This window comes from Vicia villosa, linkage group LG2, assembly GCF_029867415.1.
Source record: "Vicia villosa cultivar HV-30 ecotype Madison, WI linkage group LG2, Vvil1.0, whole genome shotgun sequence".
NCBI lineage: Eukaryota > Viridiplantae > Streptophyta > Magnoliopsida > Fabales > Fabaceae > Vicia > Vicia villosa.
This window is the reverse complement of record NC_081181.1, coordinates 113,849,971-113,869,971: the sequence shown is the minus strand read 5'-3', so window position 1 is coordinate 113,869,971 and position 20,001 is coordinate 113,849,971. Positions and strand designations below refer to the sequence as shown.

Here is a 20,001-nt window from a genome sequence, read left to right as displayed (position 1 = left end):
TTAGCCAACTTGAACAAGGTGTAAATCCCTCAATTTTTGTCATATGAAGGAGTTCTTACACTTTTTGGAAACCTCAAAGAGTCCTCTAACCAATGTCTTTGGTCTCATGTCAAAATGATTTTTGATGCTCCTTGTGTGTCCTTTTGAAAAAAGTGTCTTTTTGTTGACTTTGAAAATGACCTGTAATGTCTTTGGTCATATTGTTCAAATGGTGAATGCAATGACCATGGGATCAATTGCATTTGAAAGATAATTGAATTTCCTTCAAAATGAGCTTTGGTTTGAATTTTTTGGATGAAGGATGAGAGAGTTATGACCAGTCAAAGTTGAGTTGACTTTTCAGGCAAAAACCCTAATTTTGAATCTTAGGGTTTTGTTGATTTTTGATCTTTCCTTGATGAATTATGATCATCCAATGATCAAATGATGAATCCTTTGACAAAATATGGACTTTGACAAAAAATTTCATTTTTGACTGTCTGTTGACTTTTTGGTCAAACGGGTCGTCTGTTGACTGTTTGAGCTGCTGACGGTGCGTCTGAGTGAATTGAAGTTTGAAAATTTGTATGATGGTACTTTGAGATATATGGATGTGCATGAAATCCATTTGAGGTCTCAAAAACTTGTTTCTCCTGTAAAAACAAGAAAACCCTAGTCAGGGACTGTTTGTGTAGGAGACAGTTAAGCGTACCTGATTTTTGTGCAGTGTTGAGTCTCTGCTAATCGCGTGATATTCAGAAGACTTCTAGAACAAAAATCTTGGAATTTTGAATTGTAAAAGATTGATTTGATTGATGGTACAAAACACTGAGAATTGTACTGCCAGCAGTTTGGCTGTCAACTGACTGTTCAGGTATTGACGTAGCAGTTAGAGTGAAAAATCAACAGTCAAAGTTAATTTTCTTTTTTTTTGTTGTTTTTGTTTTATGTGAAAAATGAAAGTTTATTTACATGACTTGTTTAAAAAAACACAGACATAATAAATTACTAATATTTACTGTATGCGGGCAAAATTACCGATAATAACCCTGAAAATCATTTAATGCACAGAAAAATGAATATTTGACTGGCAGAAAACACACAAAATATTATCTGAGTAGTTAAGCAATATTATGATAAATAGTACAACATTTAATACTGACAGTACAAATATTACATACTATATTGAACAGTACGAATAAACGGTACACTCAAGAAATAAGAAATACAACAAATTTTAAGAATGACGATTGATAACCCATGCTACAAATAGTAACATGTAGATGATTGGGAGCATAAGCATCCCAGGTCCACAGTGTTCCGGGCTATGTAGACAGAAGAAAGACATGATCACCGTAGCAATGGTGATGACCATAAGAAAACACGTTTCCCACCGCTTTGCCATTTTGTCGGGGAAGAAGAAAGGATGGATTATGAAGTAGAAATTTGAGAGATGAATTAGAATTTGATGTGAGATTTTTATGAAAAAATGAGAGGTATTTATAGAGTGGAAAGAAGGATAGAGACGTTGAGGAATGATGTGATTCCGTACAAAAGGAAAATTTGAGTGGAAGTAAGATTTGAAAGAAAGTGTATGATAGTGTTGGAAAAAAGAGAGATGTAGAGAATAAAGTTAGGATTTGATTTTTGAAAAAGAGATTTGAAAAGATTTGAAAATAATGGAATATAGTACAAAAATTAGTGGGAAACAAAAGATAATAATAATCTACTTGTTACCAGTATAGTCTGAGTTTCCTGATTCTGCGCCTGCAAAAAGATTTAACTCTGTACCAATTGTGTGAGTACTATTTATCTGTAAATAAATAAATAGCATGTGTGAAGTAATAAACAGTATTTGGCGTTTGCGTAAGAATAAATTCAACTGCAAGCCAAATTACTGTATAAGAAAAATTCTAAAAAACTAAGTATTTCATATGTCAGGATATTTGTTGAAATAAAAATCCATGATTATATGAGACTCTTAATTTTCAGATTGGAGTTTTCTTGAAAAAAGATGCGGGCAAATTTTGGGGTATAACAGAAGCACACGAGGACTACAACCCTAACAATCGTCCAAGCCATAAACAAAAAAGAAAAGCTAAGGAACAAACAAACAAACAAAAAACAATAGAACAATCGAATAACTAAGCCACTGTATCCTGAGACCTCCGACAAGATAGACCTCCGGAGAGAGTAAGTTAGGAGAAGGCAACATTAAACACCTGCACAAAACAAAAGGATGTTAGTTGGCCATCCAACACACCCCTACCTACACAACCATTTAAGTGGACCCCACTCCCAATCAACCAAAGAAATGATAAGACTCGAAGTATGGGCTTGAAATTACTTCCACATCAAGCTAATAATTATAAACACCCAATGATTAATCGTCAAACTTTTTTGGCAAAAATAACTTTATTCTGCATTTTTTTAAATGATCCAGGCCACAAAATATTATATCGAGACCAAGCTTAAAGAAGTTAGTTTGCCAAAACCAAAACCTAGAACCAACTCAAAAATCCATACGATTAAGCAAGGAAGAGGCCTCAACCACCCAACACACATTATAAAAACAACATACTAAATGTTTGAAGCCACCTCACACAAAACAAAGAAATAATCCTTCAACTCCAATTGTCCACCGCATGGTGAACATCCCCCAAAACTAGTCTCTGACATAATTTTATGTCTTAAAAGGTTTTGCCTAATTGTCAACCTATCCTGAAGCAACTATCAAGAAAATACAACAACTTTAAAAGGCGTTCAACTCTTTCATATCTTAAAGAGCCCTTTCAAACCCCTCTCCGACCTACCTTCCCTTACCCCTGACAAAACTATCAAAGTATCATAAGCAGAACTAACCGAAACACCTCTAACTATATATGACTTCCAAATCCAAATATCTTCCCGACCACGCCTAACAATACCCAAAATAAGGTCTACCAAATAATTACTTCCTCTAGTGGTCATTTTACCTATGATGAAGACTTACTTTGAATCATTTGATTGACATCCTCTAAAAATCAAGTTAGTATCCCATGATGTTTTCAAGATTTCAAAATTTTTATTCAAATCTTTATAGTTGGAATAGTACAAAGCAGTGGCGGAGCCAGGACCCGGAGTCAGGGGGTGCAAAAATATTTATTTTATATAAATATATATATATATATATATATATATATATATATATATATATATATATATATATATATATATATATATATATATATATATATATGAGTTTTATAGTGATAATTTTGCTTCTTATTTTATTATTTATTTGAACACTACACGATTTATAATTTTGTCTTTTATTCCATTCAAATAACTATTGTTTTAAAAAATAAACACCTTAGTTTTGTATTTCTTGATTTTTTTTAAGATAAATAATAACTAATAATAAATATATTATCAATAGTATCCACTAAAAGTCTGTCTATTCTAATTTAATTACTATTTAAAGAAAATTGTAATTTTACTAAATAAAACTATCAGAAAATAACTACTGTCCTAAAAATATATTTATTTAAAATAGTGTATACAATATTAAATTTGAGGTAGAATTATATAAATTAATAATTAATAGCACATTAAAAATATATATATATATATATATATATATATATATATATATATATATATATATATATATATTAACTTTTTTAAAAAAAATTACATATTAAACCAGCAACTACTTTAATATAAATATAGTGCAAAAAGAAGAATGAAGAAAATAATAAATTAAAGAAGTAAAGAAATAGAACTATATATTTTATAACAAAATAAAGTTTAATCATAATATAATTTAGTGATGTGAGAGCGAGATGTTTACGTGTTTACGTGTACAGTGTACCTAATTTGTGTGTAGCATTGTCAGAATGTGGGAGATAAGATTTGATTGTGTTGAGATAAAAAGAAATTAAATTGGGTGCAAATTAACTTTTTGAGGGGGTGCAAATCCAAAATAACATGAAAATTTAAAGGTATATTATAAATTTCAGGGGGTGCGGCTGCACACCCTCAGCCATAGCTGGCTCCGCCCCTGGTACAAAGTACAATAGTATAAGTTATGTGCGACAATACTTACAAAAAAAAGTACAAGTTGTGTGAAAATTCCTATTACACAATACAAGTCTTATAACGAATCAAAATTTAAGAAATATATCGTGTAGCAGTCTAATTAACTCAAGCTCTATTTATAGTACTCAAGGTCTATAAGAAATACATTCTTTCAATTAAGTCAATTTCGAGAAGTCATTTTTGCAATATTAAGAAAAAATTGTTTCGATGGGAAAGCTTAAAAAAAAAATTCTCAAGTGAACCTTATTTTAAATACTTTCTTTCGGAAGTTGAACACATGTATTATGATAATTTCGGTAATCTCTTTTGAGAGTTATTTTTGTAAACACTCAAACACCTTTTCAATTCAAAGTTGTAATTACTTAAAGTCTTAGTTGAAACATATATCTTTTAGAAGACAAAGAGACTTAGTGAGGCTAGATTATTTGTAAGAGAAATCCAAGGTAATGGCAGTTGTACAAGTATGAAGGAATTGATCTTAACTACCAAGTTGTGGTAGTGAGACGTGATAAGTATGTTATGTCTCATTTTTTTCTTTTATCTTCTTACTTTCAGTTTTTACTTTGGTATATTTTATTGCAACCAAATATTAAAACGATTTTTTTTTAAAGAAAAACAGTTCTACTCCTCTTTCTCATGTTTCTTCACTTTCATTTGGAATTAGAGGAATGTCTCTTTATTGTGCGCTTAAGAATGTAAGAGTAAATATCTGGAAGTGACATTGAAGAGAATGTCATGGCTACTCAAACAACCCTCTCATGTTTAATGGTGAAAATTTGAATACAAGAAGAATAAGTTGTACAAGATATCTCAAGAAGTTGACCTTTGAGATATGTTAGAAAATGGGTACACAACTCTTATTAATGCAGTTGGTGTTGCACTAACCATGAAAGATATATATGAGTACTCAATAAAATAAATATTTAAAAATTCATGACGAGGTAAGAATTTACCTCATTTTTTTTAAATAATAAGGTTATCATATATCAAAGAAAACAGAACAAAAGGAGAGGGGAGACAAAACCAAAACCCTCTCAAGGAGATATGAACCTAAAGAAAGACAAACCTAGCATATTCTTTATAAAATCTGCCCTCAAAAAATTAGGAATACTACTATAGTTAGTGTAAGCAGTAACCGTTAGCCATATGTTTGCCAGAGAATTCACACAAGAATTAACTTCTCTGAAAATGTGAGAGGCAACAAAGGACAACCTACCAATGATATTAACACAATTTAGAAAAATACTCCTAATAATATCCACACAAGAATTACCTCATGAATATCATTACTTTCATTGAATTTGATAAAATTCTTAAGAAAAATACTCCTAATAGTATATATGAGTATATGACTCTATTTGTATAATTTATGAAAGTAATAAGCAAGTAAAGGATTCAATAACAAATCTTTCAGTTAGGCGATATGAACTACTATTTCAATTGGAAGAATATGAAACTTTAGAGTGATGTTTTCAATGTTCCAAACTTTACTCTATGGTTTTAAGGTACTTGACAATAATTATATAAATTTTAATTAAGTGAAGAAACTATGAGAATTATTTCTATAAGATGGAAACCTAATGTGGATGTCAATAAAAAAAGGAAAGGATATGAACAAGTTAGCTCTATAAGAACTCATAAGCTTATTCTAGAGCCATGAAATATGGTTAAATGAATGTGATCCCCGTAAAAAAGCTTGAATCTAATTACCTTAAGTCAAGATGAAGAGTCAAAGGAAGAAGAATGAGAAGATTAGATTGAAGCATCAGACAATGATGAGCTCTGAGTCAGTGTTTTAAAAATCGGATCTGATATCAAATCGGTGAAAGTACTCGATTACTGGTTTATTGGTCGAACTATTAGGTCACTAGTCGAACCGCACCACTAAACCGAATTAAACTGGATAACTCGATTGAATATACCGGTCGTTATGACAAAACTATATAGGTATAAAACCTGTCGAACTGGATGATTCAGTCTCTACAAAATATAACTAACACTTAAATTTTTTGAAAATATCATATCATAAATAAATTCACAAGTTCCTAATTTAAATTCAAATTTTAAACATAAGTATCACACATAACAAAATATTTATAAAGTATAATTACAAATAAAATTTAATCGCAACATAATCTAATTGAATAATTTATAATAAAATAACTTCATTGTCTACTAAATCTAATTTCAAGAAAGAAAAAATTGTTTCAATGTTGGAATCTTTCTTCAATATTAAAATCATTTACAACAAAATCAACCGCATCAGCAACATCTTTATTTATATTTTCTATTTTTATTTCATTTCTTTTATTTTTTATTTTAACTTTTCATTAAAATAATCAAAACGACACCGTTTTAATTTTTTAAAATAAAATAAATAAAAAATGCATTTAAACCGCCAGTTTTTTCAATTTTAGCAGTTCACACCGGTTTTGACCAGTTTACACTGGTTCAATGACATATCCGATCCTACACTCAAGGGTTCCCCCAACACATTATACATTAGACAACACACAAAATTACATAATCCGTTTATGAAAATTAATTAAATAAATCAGGGTGTTTCACTAATGTCCATAGGATGATCATAGTCAAACGCGTCCTTGAACGATACAACCTTATACTCTAGAATTTAGATGTTTGACTCGTGGATCCCGCCTATTGTATCCACATCCGTCTAAGTGGGGCGCTAGTTCGAGTTTCCCCAGTTCATTCTAAGACATCCCTTTGTGCCTGCTCCTCCGAAAGTCCGCCGCATAGATCTTGATGCCATACTCAATGATTTTTATAATCATCTAGTACTAGAGGATGCACGCATTGTGATAACTCTTTATCCATGAGCTACTACATTCGACTACATCCATATAATGTGTCACATTTTTACATGACATAAGATGTTGCAGGAGCACAACCTAGACCAGCTCATTAGGAGATATTAAAAAGTAGCAAGTTAAGGGTGACCACACCCATGACGTGTTACTAGCCTGTCAGTGTATTGCGATGCTTGTGAGACGTGCCTTAGAGAGATGAGATTTTGAGGAAGGGAGTTCTGATATAGCCGCTATACATGCCATCTTAGTCGAGGCACGAATTACCTTGCAATATAGGAGACAATTGAGAAACAAGGGGGGGTGTTTAGATATACACAATAGTTCTTTTTTATTTGTATTTTGGTAACAATTATATTGTTTGCATTTTATGAATAATTATGCATCGTGGTAACATTTTCAATTATTTGATTACTATTTGGATTTGTATTATCGTTTGAATTTATATATGACATCCTTGAATTACATTAATTGTATGGTGTGTTGGTATCCTTAATACAATTCATCTAAAATATAAGTTGGCCTAAAAAAGTAGAAATATCAATACAAACTTGCTGCCTAGGACTGATGTTCTATGTTTTGAGGTTTTTTTCCGGAGACGCACTTCCGAAATACGAAGATGCATCTTCAAATCAATTTTTAGCAAAAATAAAAATGGATGACTCACTTATGTAGTGTTGGTGTGTAATTAAGATGCGTCTGAATATGCACTTCTAAAATTTAACAAGGATATTTTCGGGTTTTCAAAGGGAGATCCATAACCCATGACGTGGGGAAAATAACGCCCTTGCAAATCATAGTTTGAATTAGAGGTGGATAAATTTGAATCACCTGATTGAAACTGACCGACCCATTGATATTCTTGTGCAAATATATCGGTTTGAATCAGGTAATGGGTTGATGCAGTTGCTTCATTTGTGTAGTATAGGGTTGCTTCGGTCGGACTCGAATGATTTCCATCAAAAATCGAACCCAACTGAACCCAGTTAATATTTATTTTATTAATACAATTGTTAGGTTATTAACATTTTTATAATCTAATGGTGACATCGTGTACTCACAATAATATAAAGGCATGTAATATGAAATTTTGAATGTTATTTAATTTGTGGTTTAAAGTATGATAATGACCAAATTAAAATACCAAATGAAATTGAAAATGTTATCAATAATACTATTTTTCAATAATAAAAAAATAATTCTTCTTCGAATCATTTTAAAATTTTGATATTTTTTAAATAAAAAAATGAATGTGTGAATTTTATAAAAATGACCCATTTTTATGGGTTTAACTCAATTACTATTAAATAGATCAAATCCACTCAATTTATTTGACAAATTAATTTGATGGAATCTGTCGAAAACTAAAATTTTATCAAACGTAATTGAATTTTTAGAATAAAACTGTAATTTATGTCAGATCTAAATTTTAAACCGGATATCGACCCAAATCGAGATTGTCCAACCCTAATTTTTTTGAATAGAAGGGCTTGAATGAAATTCTTTTATTTTTTTAAACAAAAAACTAAGTAGTTATGCATTTCTTTGAGCCGAAGCAAAAGAAATAAAAGAAAAAGAAAAAAAGAAAAAGTACCAAAAGAAATGTTAATATAAATAAAAATATAAAAGCACAACGACCTCAAAACAGAGAAGAGAGTTCCATTTGTTTCTTTCTTTGTTTCAGAGTTTTCTCGCTTCAATCGCCATGGCTGCTCTGCAATACTTGGAATCCCTTCGAACTACCCACCCTGAACTCGGCGAATGGTACAATTCTCTTGCGGATCTGTACCAGAACAAGCTATGGCATCAGCTTACTCTCAAGCTCGAACAGTTCGTCGCTCTTGCCGTTTTTCAGGTACCACTCTTCACTTTCTTCTCCCAATACACTTTCTCTACACTCTCAATTGCACCAATAGTTAGAATCTCTGCTTCCTCCTTTTGATTTTGCCGTTTTTTGAGATTAGGGTTTCTGTTTTTTGTTTTGTTTTTATGTTGAACTTAATTTGGGAGTTGAGTTGAGACGGTTGACGACTGGGATTGTATTAGGGTTTTAGTTTTTGTGTTTGTGATTGGAATTATGGTAAAGGTGGAGACTCTTTTTGGGGATGGGTTTATGTTTTTTGTTTTAGATCCGAGAGTGTTAGGTAGGTTAATTAGGGTTTGTTGTTGATTGAATTGTTTATGGAATGGAATCCTGGGTGTTGGGGTATTTAGAATTAGGGTTTTGTTGGAAACTGAATTTTTGGGATTTTTTGCTTTGGATTTTGATTTTTTTTTGTGTTGGAGGGATTTGAATGGTGTATGAAATTTTTAGTGTCCTTTTTGTTGTTTATATCTTGCTTTTGATGTTACTCAAGCATTGTAGTGTTTGCTTTGAAGCTCATAATTTATCCATAAAGCTTCATCCTTACTATATTACTTATGGATTGGGATATGGTAAGCCTTTTTTGAAAATGTGATTGATAAGTTAATAAGTTAGAGACAATTAATGATCAGAGTGAACTGAAGATGTTTTGTTTTACTTTTAACCACACCAAGCTAGCCTTGTATTTTCTTAAAATTTGGTTTCAGTAATCAAATTTATCATAAATTGGTGTTGAAATTTCCCCATTTGTTGGGTGGGTTTAATTTGAATGAGGATCTTGTCTCAAACGGTGTTATATCTTTGCTTTCTGAAGCAATCTGGTCGGTAAGATCAAGATAATTTCATACTACTACAAGCTGTAGTGATTGTTTTAGTGATTGTATTTATGATCAGGTTCTTTATTTAGTTTTAATGTTTGTTTTACTAATGCTGTTACTCATCTACTGTCTACTGTTTTTGATGCCATCAATGATGTCACACAATTTGTGCAGTGTTAATTCTGTTTTGCTTCTTTTATCATTTTTTATGACTTAGTTTGATAATTTATCCTGCAGTGCTTGTTCTTATCATGGCTTATTATTTATTTGCTTGACCAATTATTCTTACTTTGAATTTTCAGGCTGGCGATGCTCTGATACAGCTATACAACAATTTCATCACAGACTTCGAGACCAAGATCAACCTTCTCAAGCTTGCACATTTTGCTGTGATGGTTTCTAGACAGTATTCTGAGAAAGAAGCTGCCGTTGCTTATCTTGAAGGTGTCATTGAGAAACTGCAAGCAACTAGAGAGCAGCGAATTGAAGAGCCTATCCTATACATTAAGATGCAAATTGCCTTATTTAAGCTTGAGCAAGGTGATCAAAAGGAATGCAAGAATCTTCTGGAAAATGGAAAGAGTACACTTGACAGCATGACAGATATTGATCCAACTGTGTATGCAAGCTATTATTGGGTATCTTCTCAATATCACAAATCCCGTCAAGAGTTTGCGGAGTTCTACAAAAATGCTCTTCTCTATTTGGCATACACTTCAGTGGAGTCTCTCTCGGATTCATTCAAGCTGGTATGTTATCGAACTGTGAAATGTTTTTGTTGACTTATCTATTCCTTTTTTGTTGTCTCTAATCATGGCTATTAGCTTACACTTTGCCCTGGATACAGTTACTTTTGTTTCTTTATGATTCTTAAAGTATCGCTGTGAAGGGAGAATGTAAGAAAGAGTGTTGGAAAGTTGTTTCATGTTGTGAATATGAGGAAAATATTGTAGATAGGGCAATTCCACTCTTGATTGGGGAAATTGGCTGTGCAACTTCTGTAGAAAGTCATCAGATGTGATGTAAATTGCTGGTATCAAGTAGTAAAAATAGGTCGTCTTCATTGTTACTGTAATTTTTTTTAAAACAAATACTCCCTCCGTCTCATAATAAGTGTCCTATTTGAGTTTTGCGCGGTTCTTAAGAAAATGATTGGATGTGTTGGTTTTAATGATAAAGTTAATATCATTTACTAAAATACCCTTATTTCTTATAGATAGTAGAGTAGTTGAAAAACATGAAAGTTAATAAATAGGGGTATAGTAGTGGAAAAAAATTAATAAATGTTGTATTGGTTTTCTAAAGAGACATTTATTTTGAGACATGAAAAAAGTGCAAATGAGACACTTATTATGAGACGGAGGGAGTATAAATTATTGAGATGGTACCATGTAAAATATATGGGAAAAAGGATGGAGGATTGGAAGATAATATAGTAATGTGATGGATGGATAATAATTGTCATTTCCGAAGTGTAGAACTCAGGCTCTTGGGTGATTATCATGAGGGGATAGTGACCAATCAGTGTATCTAACTGTAGGGTGTAGGCATGTTTTTCTTCTCATAATTAAATACGATGGAATAACTAATGTATAATATGACACAAGAGCATGTATTATTACACAGTTGCTAAACAGTAATTTGTTGGGGATGCTCTCCCTTTTATTTTGGACTTTACGATTGGGTTCTTTTTACATCAGGGGGACTAAGGGGATGGTGTAGCTAAGTTGTAATACCATAACATAGAGTTAAATAATTGTCTTATTCTAGTTAGTACATATATTCAATACAGGACACATATGATACGAGACATTGACAAAGACGCGAGCATACAACAATCTTAAAATTGTAATATACAAACACGACATTAGTAGAACACTCAACTACTATGAATTCTAATATAATAATAACCTAAATCTTAAATTAAAAATAAAATAAATGTCTTAAAGTTAGCATGAGTTATTGAAAATTGAACATATAACAGCAGAACACTAACATTTTTTAGTATTGTGATATTCCTATTGTATGTCTGTATGTTGATGTATAAATAATTAAAAAATGGTAAAAGGATACAACTAGGAAGTATAGAAAATTCCATGGAATCTCCAACGTTAATCTATAAAAGTTAACCTAATTGGTTTTGGTTACTATTTGATCACATATTTACATTTCTATGCTGTTCTTACTAATATTGATTCAGAGAACTTTGAATCAGGTTGATGCTTAAGTTTTGGTAAAATTGAAACCGAATCTGGGTTTTTTAAATTTATTTAGTTGCATGTCCTTCTGCTTTAGGTAGAGGTTACAGGAGATATCATACTAGTCTATGGTTTCTTTTCTATTTATCTGCAGATATGATATTAGTTAATGCACCAATTTTTGTGATCTGTTAGGATTTGGCATTTGACCTGTCCCTTTCTGCTCTGTTGGGGGATAACATATACAACTTTGGAGAGCTACTTGCCCATCCTATTGTGAGTATTTACTGATGTTTTTTTTGGAATTTCTACTCTTTAAAATTTTGGTACTCCAGTCATTTGTTTGAGCTATAATGTTGGATAACACAATTTATTATACCTTCAACAGATTAAGAGCCTCCTAGGGACAAAGGTGGAATGGCTCTACTACATTCTGCAGGCATTCAATTCTGGTGATTTGGTTCGATATCAAGAATTATGTCAGGTGCATAATGCTGCTTTAAGGGCTCAACCGGCACTTGTTCAAAATGAACAGAAGCTGTTGGAAAAGATCAATATTCTCTGTCTGATGGAAATTATATTCAGGTATACATCCATCAAATATATTATTGAAATTGTCACATTCGAGGATGAATTTGAAACTGTTATGTTCGATTTCTAACTCAGCTGATTGTGTTTATTTCCAGTCGGCCTTCGGAAGACCGTACTATTCCCTTGAGTGCAATTGCAGATCGTACAAAGCTTTCTATAGAGGACGTGGAGCATCTCCTTATGAAGAGTCTCTCTGTAAGTTCAACCAGAAGTTCTTGAATGTTACTGTTTTTAAACGTTCATATATAGCCATTAAAGTAGGACAATTTCAACTCATTTTCTATATTACCTATTCTCGTTTACCCACTTCATTTTGGTTCATATGATATTTTAAAATGCGTTGATGTTTATAGAATTTTTATGATGCTTCTTGGTTTATATAATTTTTTAAGATGCGTTAATCTTGTTATTGCAGGTTCATCTGATTGAAGGTATTATTGATCAAGTGGAGGGCACAGTACATGTTTCTTGGGTGCAACCAAGAGTTCTTGGTATTCAACAGATAAAATCCTTACGGGATAGACTGAACAGTTGGACAGGAAAAGTACACACAGCGTTGTTGTCCATCGAGGCTGAGACGCCTGATTTAATTGGATCATAATTTTCTGTTTGTTTTCTGCCAGTTGTAACAATTTCTTATGTTAAAGGGAAAACATCCTGAGGCAACAAAAGACAAAGAGACTTCCGAGTTACTTGGGCATATTAGCCAACTTATGTGCTTCATTTCGTTTTGTCTACCCCTTGTACTTGGCTTAGAAATTATTGTTTCTAAATGGTTCCATGCTTAGAGACATGTTGCATCAGTTCCAAACAGGCTGTTTTTACATCTTAGAGTGATGACTAAACTATGTACCTGAAAATTTTCTTTAGATACGGCCATTTTTAATTACTTTAGAAGTTCTTTTCATTTAATTGAGCCAAGTGATTATTTTCTGTTGCCTGAATCTTCTCATACATTAGTTTGGTTTCTACTAGTTTTACTGTGTTATAAATCTTCCCTTGTCTCGAAACAGTGATGAAATGAGGTTCTAATTACCAATTGAGACAACACTACACTAGAGTTATGAAAGTTATCAAATGGGAAAGGTAGCAAATACCACATGTTAAAATTATATTATATTTTCGTTAACTTTCTCCATAGGGTTTCCACTCTGCTAGAAGCTAAGACTCTAGCTTCATTGTTGGTGTAGGGTGTTAATAGCACTGCTAGAATTTGGAGAAGTATACTTTCATTTATTATTTTGGGGAAAAGTAATAAATGCGTTTTTGTTTTTGTTTATGCAAGAGTAAAAAGAGAAATACATGCGTAGTGGTATCTTAATTTCTTAAAATAACCTAATTTTTTTGGGGAAAATATACAACAATCAAGTCTTTTTTTGACAACTGAATTCGACTACAAAAGATTTAGATGCAATTTAGATGGAACCATATATCAACAATAATCTTATTATGACATGAAAGATGATCAATATTGTTTTGTGATGTTTAAGAAAGATTGGTGTCATATGCATATTCAATCAGTGAAGTATGAAGTTTGAGAGCTTATATATTACTACTACTTTCCAAGTGAATGATAGTACTCATGCTTTAGTAAGTATCTATATCTTATGTTTCTGTACTTTGATTTCTTCAAATGATATTATAATTTTGTTTATAATAATGATAAGTTTAGTTTGGTTTGCAAACTCTAGTTTCAAAGTTGTCACTACAAAGAAGGGTAACTTGTAAAGAATAATGATGAGAATTTACAATGAAATGATTGGAATTTGGTATAGGGTTGGGTTGGGAGTGAACATAATGAATACATAGTTACAAGTAATGCCTTAGTTTTTGTACAAGAACTGATAAGTATCTTTAATGTGTCACATGGGCACTTCAGCATTTAGCAATATCAATAATATTACGGACAGAGTACAGAGGTGCACAAAGGACAGACACACTGGGGAATGTCACGTGATACACACATGCCAACTACTAGTGTCATAACATTTCATTGGATCCTTCAACGTCAGGGCTTACGGTAAATTACAAACAAACAAAAAAAGTTTAGCCCAAAATCAAATGCTATCTAGCAAAAATGTAAGCATTTTTTATTCGATTTATTATGTAAATAACTTTTTTTTACAGAACAATGTTTTTTTTTTATAAGCTTTTACAGAACAATGTAAATAGTACTGGTGTTTGATGCATTATAAAACAAAGTTGCGTAAAAGTAAGATGTTATTATCTCAGTTGCTGGTTGGTGGTTTATAATAGAAATTCAGATAATATTTACTAATTTGTACTGCCCACTGACGAAAGATCCAGAACCATAAAATTCAAAAAACTTAATAATAACCTGAATGATGTGACATTTGTATTTATTTAGAATATTTCAAAAATCTACCATGTTTTAAAAATGAGGAATGATATTCCTACACTAAAAGCTACACTTACACTGTCTTTTTATACAGTTAAATTGTTTTTATAATATTTAATAATTACTGTTCATTTTTTTAAATACAAAAATATTTAAACTTTGCTGTATTTTACCTGGTGTAGCTATACGGTGTATCAAATCTAGTGTAAGGATAGCAACACTCTTTAAAAATATCAAAAAAGTAATGTTTGGCAAACATATTAATAATTGTGATTTGTGTGGGTAGTATAAAATAATTGTGTATGTAGATTAAACTCTATCAAACTAAAGGTAGTGTTATTTAAATAAGAAGAAGAATAATTTTGAGAGATTTTATTCAATGAGTCACATAATAAGAACACAAATTGTTATTTAAAGTCTAATATTTTTTACACTCTTTTTCAAACTGAAGAATAAATATTACTTATTATAAGCAAAATTTTAATTTTTAGATACATCGAATGTATCTAGACTATATATAATCCTAATATATTAATCATTTAATGTATTTAAAAAGTGAAATTTTACTTATAATAAAGAATAAAGGGAGTAATCATTAAACTTGCAAGTGAGCTAGTTGAAGTATTTTGTTACTAACTCATTCATTAACGTATTTGGCAATTTATAAAACGTAAGTTGAATCATTTTGTTACTAACTCATTCATTAATGTATTTGGCAATTTATAAAATGTAAGTTATAGTTACTAATTCACTATCTCTATTTTTTTAATGAAATGTTAGTAGTTTCAATGTGTTTTATTGTATCACCAAGAATATGATTATGTGCAATACTAATAACTAATTTATTATGGCAAAATAATTTTAATGGACATTTCTTCAAATCTTCTAACATTTGTTTAAACCACAATAATTCACAATTTATGTATAATGGGTTTAAACTTTGTTTCAACGCTTGATCGAACAACTATATTTTATTTCTTACTAGCGGATAGATTTCTATACAAGAAGGTACAAAAGTCTAAAGTAGATTTTATATCACTCCCAAAACATGCATAAACAACATCAACATAAACTTTCATACTTAGGCTTTCACCCCTTTCTGTTCTAAGTGTCTCTATATTGGATAATGCATAAATTGACTGACCCCATTAGTTTCGTATGTCAATTTTGACCTAACATGTGTGGAGTAAATAAACTTTTCAAATCATCTCTAATTATGATTCTTGTCAATTTTGACTTTTTTTCCTCAAGCCTTATCCTATGATTTTTCTCAATGAAAATATTTACTAGTTTGCATTCTAATTTTTCTTAGTATTTTGCAAAAGACCAAACACATATTTTCTATGAGAGATAAAGATGTATTGTTTTGAATAGGTTACCTCAATTCTCAAGAAGTATTTAAATTATTAAAGGTCTTTCATCTCAAACTCCACTGATAAAATTTCTTTGAGTAGTTGTCTCTCAATTAAATCATTACTTATAACAATAATATCATCAATATAAATAGAAAGTATAAATAGGTTTCCTCTTTCTGAATATTTGACGAACAATTGTGGTCTCCTTGACTTTACTTAGAGCTCAAACATATATCGTGGCCTTTGTGAATCTCTCAACGCAAGATTAAGATGATTCCACTAATTCATATAAGGGTCTTCTACAATCGATATACGTTGTTGGTTCTATCCTAAAGAACAATCGATATACGTTGTTGGTTCTATCCTAAAGAACAAGACATTTGAAATCTCCATATATGTCTCCTCCTGTAAGTCTTCATATAAGGAAGTATTTTTTCCATCAAATTAATGCAATTTCCAACTAGAGTGAGCAACAAGAGATAAAAATATTTATTTTTCTATTATAGCAAATGTTTTCTCATAATCAATGTCATATATTTGATTATATTCTTTTGCCACTAGTTTAACTTTGAAGCGATCAAGGGTACCATTTAAGTTGTGTTTCATAGCATACATCCACCTGCAACCAACTTTTTTATAGCCTCTTTGTCTCTCAACAATCTCTCAAATCTTGTTTTTTTCTTTTTAAGTGATTTCATTTTGAGAAATTCTATGGCCACCTCCCTATCTTCTAGTCCACCTCTGGTGAAAACCCCATTATACCCGTGACTTCGGAAATGAACTTCCGAAATGCATGAAAAAGGTGTTTTCGGAAGTTCATCTCCGAAAGCGCCTTTTTTTTTGAAAAAAATGTCTTATTTCGGAAGTTCATTTCCGAAACTACAATTTCGGAAATGAACTTCCGAAATAAAACGCGTTCTGCAGATTAAGCAGAACTCTCCCCCTCCCCCAAATCATTTACCCTAATCATCATCAAACACTTCCATAGGCGAAATTTCTGCAGAAGCAAGTGTGAAGTAGCCAAACTCTTCTTCCAAACTCAACCAAACTCATCATTAAACACTAATTGGTAAGTTTATCATTGTTTTTTCAAGTTTTAGATCTATTTGATTAAACTATATTAGGGTGTTTAGAATCTGAAAAAATGACATTAAGATAGCTTAGTACTGATATTAGGATGTTTAGTAGGCAAAAAAATGGATTTGGTTTAGGTTTTTGGGTCTGCCATTGGAGGTTGCAGAGAAGCTCTGCGTGGGGGTGTTTCGGAAGTTCATTTCCGAAAACACCTCCATCCCAATTTTCGGAAATGAACTTCCGAACTGTACCAGAAGTTCATTTTTTTTTGTTTTTTCATTTGTCTCGCATATTAATCGATTTCGATTGTTTACAGGATCATGTCAGACCAGCCAGCACGCATCAGACAGGGGAGAGAGTCCCAGACTGCGTCGGCTAGACGCGAGCGGGCGACGGCGCATCTGGCGTTGACCCAGGGACGGGGGCAGGGACGGGGACGCCGTGTCCGCGTTCCACAGGACTTGGTGGAGAGTTCATCTGCTTCAGGCTCTAGGAGTAGGCTGGCTCGGGTATCTTCTTCCCGCCAGCGAGAGGAGGAGGATGAGGATGAAGAGGAGGAGGAGGTCATACCGGATGTTGACCCTCCAGTCGGGGAGGAGGAGGAGCAGGAGGAGCAGGAGGTGGATAGCTTTCCGGGAGGGCCTTTTGACACTTCCCTGCTGATTCACTACCAGGATCACGTCGCTCGGCGGATCTGGGAGGGAGAGGTATTTTTTTTAACTTAGCCGTTTATTTGTCACCATTTTTTATAATTTTACCGTTTATTTCTCGCTTATTTGTTTTTTTTGTAACAGGAGAGAGAGCCGCTGAAAATGGTGAACCACGCCCGCAAGATTTTCAGTCTGTTTAAACCAGCAGCTCAGTGGTTTAACGACCACGTGCGAGGTTCAGGGCTCAGCGGGCTCTGCATGACCGGGTACACCACCATCAGCACCGGCATGCAGGGGGCATTTGTGGAGCGCTGGCACAAGGAGACGTCATCTTTCCACCTGCCGGTTGGGGAGATGACGATCACCTTGCACGACGTGCAGTGTCTTCTCCACCTGCCGATTAGGGGGCCACTGTTGACCCACTCCAAGATCCAGAGGGTGGAGGCCATTGAGTGGATGACGCTCTACTTGGGCATGGAGCACGAGGTTGCTCACTTTGAGTGCGTCACGACTTCTGGGCCTCATGTCCGGTTCACCACACTGAGCACTTATTTTGACCACCATCTGGACGCGGCTGCCGAGGCTGAGGGTGTGGGTAACGAGCTATTCACAGAGTATCACCGCGGCTGCGCTCTCCGGTGCTGGTACTTGCATGTGGTAGGCGCTGCATGCTTTGTGGACAAGAGCGCCAGGTACGTCGACGTGACCTACCTCCGCTATTTCATGGACCTGGATACCGTTCACCAGTGGAACTGGGGGGCAGCTACTCTGGCATATCTCTACCAGAAGCTGAATGAGGCCTCCAACTGGAGGACGAGGCAGCTGGTCGGATCCTGCACTCTGCTTACGGTACGTTTGATTTTAACACATTCTCGTATTTATTTATTTATTTATGTTTCGTATTTATTTTTAATACATTATCGTGTTTGTGTTTCAGAGCTGGATCATCTCCTACTTCTCCCGCATCCACGGCTTCCACATCGATCCTGCGTACGTTGACGCCATGCCCAGGGCCGCCAGATACGCTCTCCAGAGGGGGAACGATGCGGTGGGACCATACCGTTTGTACTTGGACCGCACGATGCACGACGACGTCACCTGGAGGCCGTTCGCCGACTACGCCCAGATTGTCCCCTTTGACGGCATTGCTCTATATTCAGGTTGGTTGGCATGCGGGACCGGCATTATGGTCCGGTATCTCCCGGAGCGGTGCATGCGGCAGTTTGGGTTCGTGCAGATCATACCCAGGTCACCCTTCGAGGTTGCTCCTAACACAGTGACCAGAGTGCAGCTCACTGCCATATGGGAGGAGTGGCAGCATCATGTGGTACCGGAGGAGTACCGTCGCATGCGGGTCACCCAGGACTGGCACAGTGTGGAGGGGTACGTCACATGGTTCTACCGGGTGTCCCATCCTCTCTTGAGACCCGACGTTCCCGGCGCTCCTAGGCCAGCACACGAGGAGATCCTGGAGAACCGGCAGGCGGAGGATGACCACGCCATTGATCTCCTTCCGATCTGCCAGCGGATAGAGATGCTTGGGCGGGACGCGTTGCATCGAGGTGTCATTCATCAGGGCGGACCAGAGGCAGTCGCCGTGATGGAGATCATCGTCACTGATGCGGGCCGTGCGGCGGGGTACAGGCGGCAGAGGAGGGCACAGGGTGAGCGGGTTAGGCACACCCAGTAGTAGTGGGGTTTATTCATTTTTTGATTTTGGATTGTATATTTAGCACACTATTTTTATTTATTTCGGTTTGTATATAATATTTTCATATTAGTATTTTTTTTTGTTTATTTATCATATTAGTGTTTTCAGTCTATCTATTGTTTATTTTATTTGCCGGTAACGTTTAATTAAAATGCGGTTGCGTTTAAGAAAAAACATAAAAAAAAAACACAGTTTCTGCATAATTCGGAAATGAACTTCCGAATTCACCCCCCATGAGGTGTTTTCGGATGTTCATCTCCGAACGCACCCCCCATGAGGTGTTTTCGGAGATGAACTTCCGAATCAAGGAAATTTTTTTAAAAAAAAAGCGCTTCGGAAGTTCATTTCTGAAGCAGGGGTAGTTTGGGAATTTCGCTGGGGGTGACCCCCCATAGGGAGGTGGGTAAAGAAATTTTCTTTCATTTTTCTTATTCATATCTTAACCCAATTTTAATTTTTCAATGTTTCTCAAACAAATAATAGAATTCTCATAT

At 33.9% G+C, this 20,001-nt stretch overlaps 1 protein-coding gene across 1 annotated transcript; it reads left to right on the top strand.

The window, feature by feature from the left end:
- The first annotated feature begins 8,516 nt into the window (after positions 1-8,516).
- LOC131651827 (26S proteasome non-ATPase regulatory subunit 13 homolog B-like) lies at positions 8,517-13,291 on the top strand. Its single transcript, XM_058921534.1, has 6 exons — positions 8,517-8,742; positions 9,872-10,318; positions 11,963-12,043; positions 12,156-12,352; positions 12,454-12,553; positions 12,774-13,291. Exons 1-6 carry the CDS (start codon positions 8,593-8,595, stop codon positions 12,957-12,959), a joined length of 1,161 nt encoding a protein of 386 aa, XP_058777517.1. The 5' UTR covers positions 8,517-8,592; the 3' UTR covers positions 12,960-13,291.
- The last annotated feature ends 6,710 nt before the right edge of the window (positions 13,292-20,001 follow it).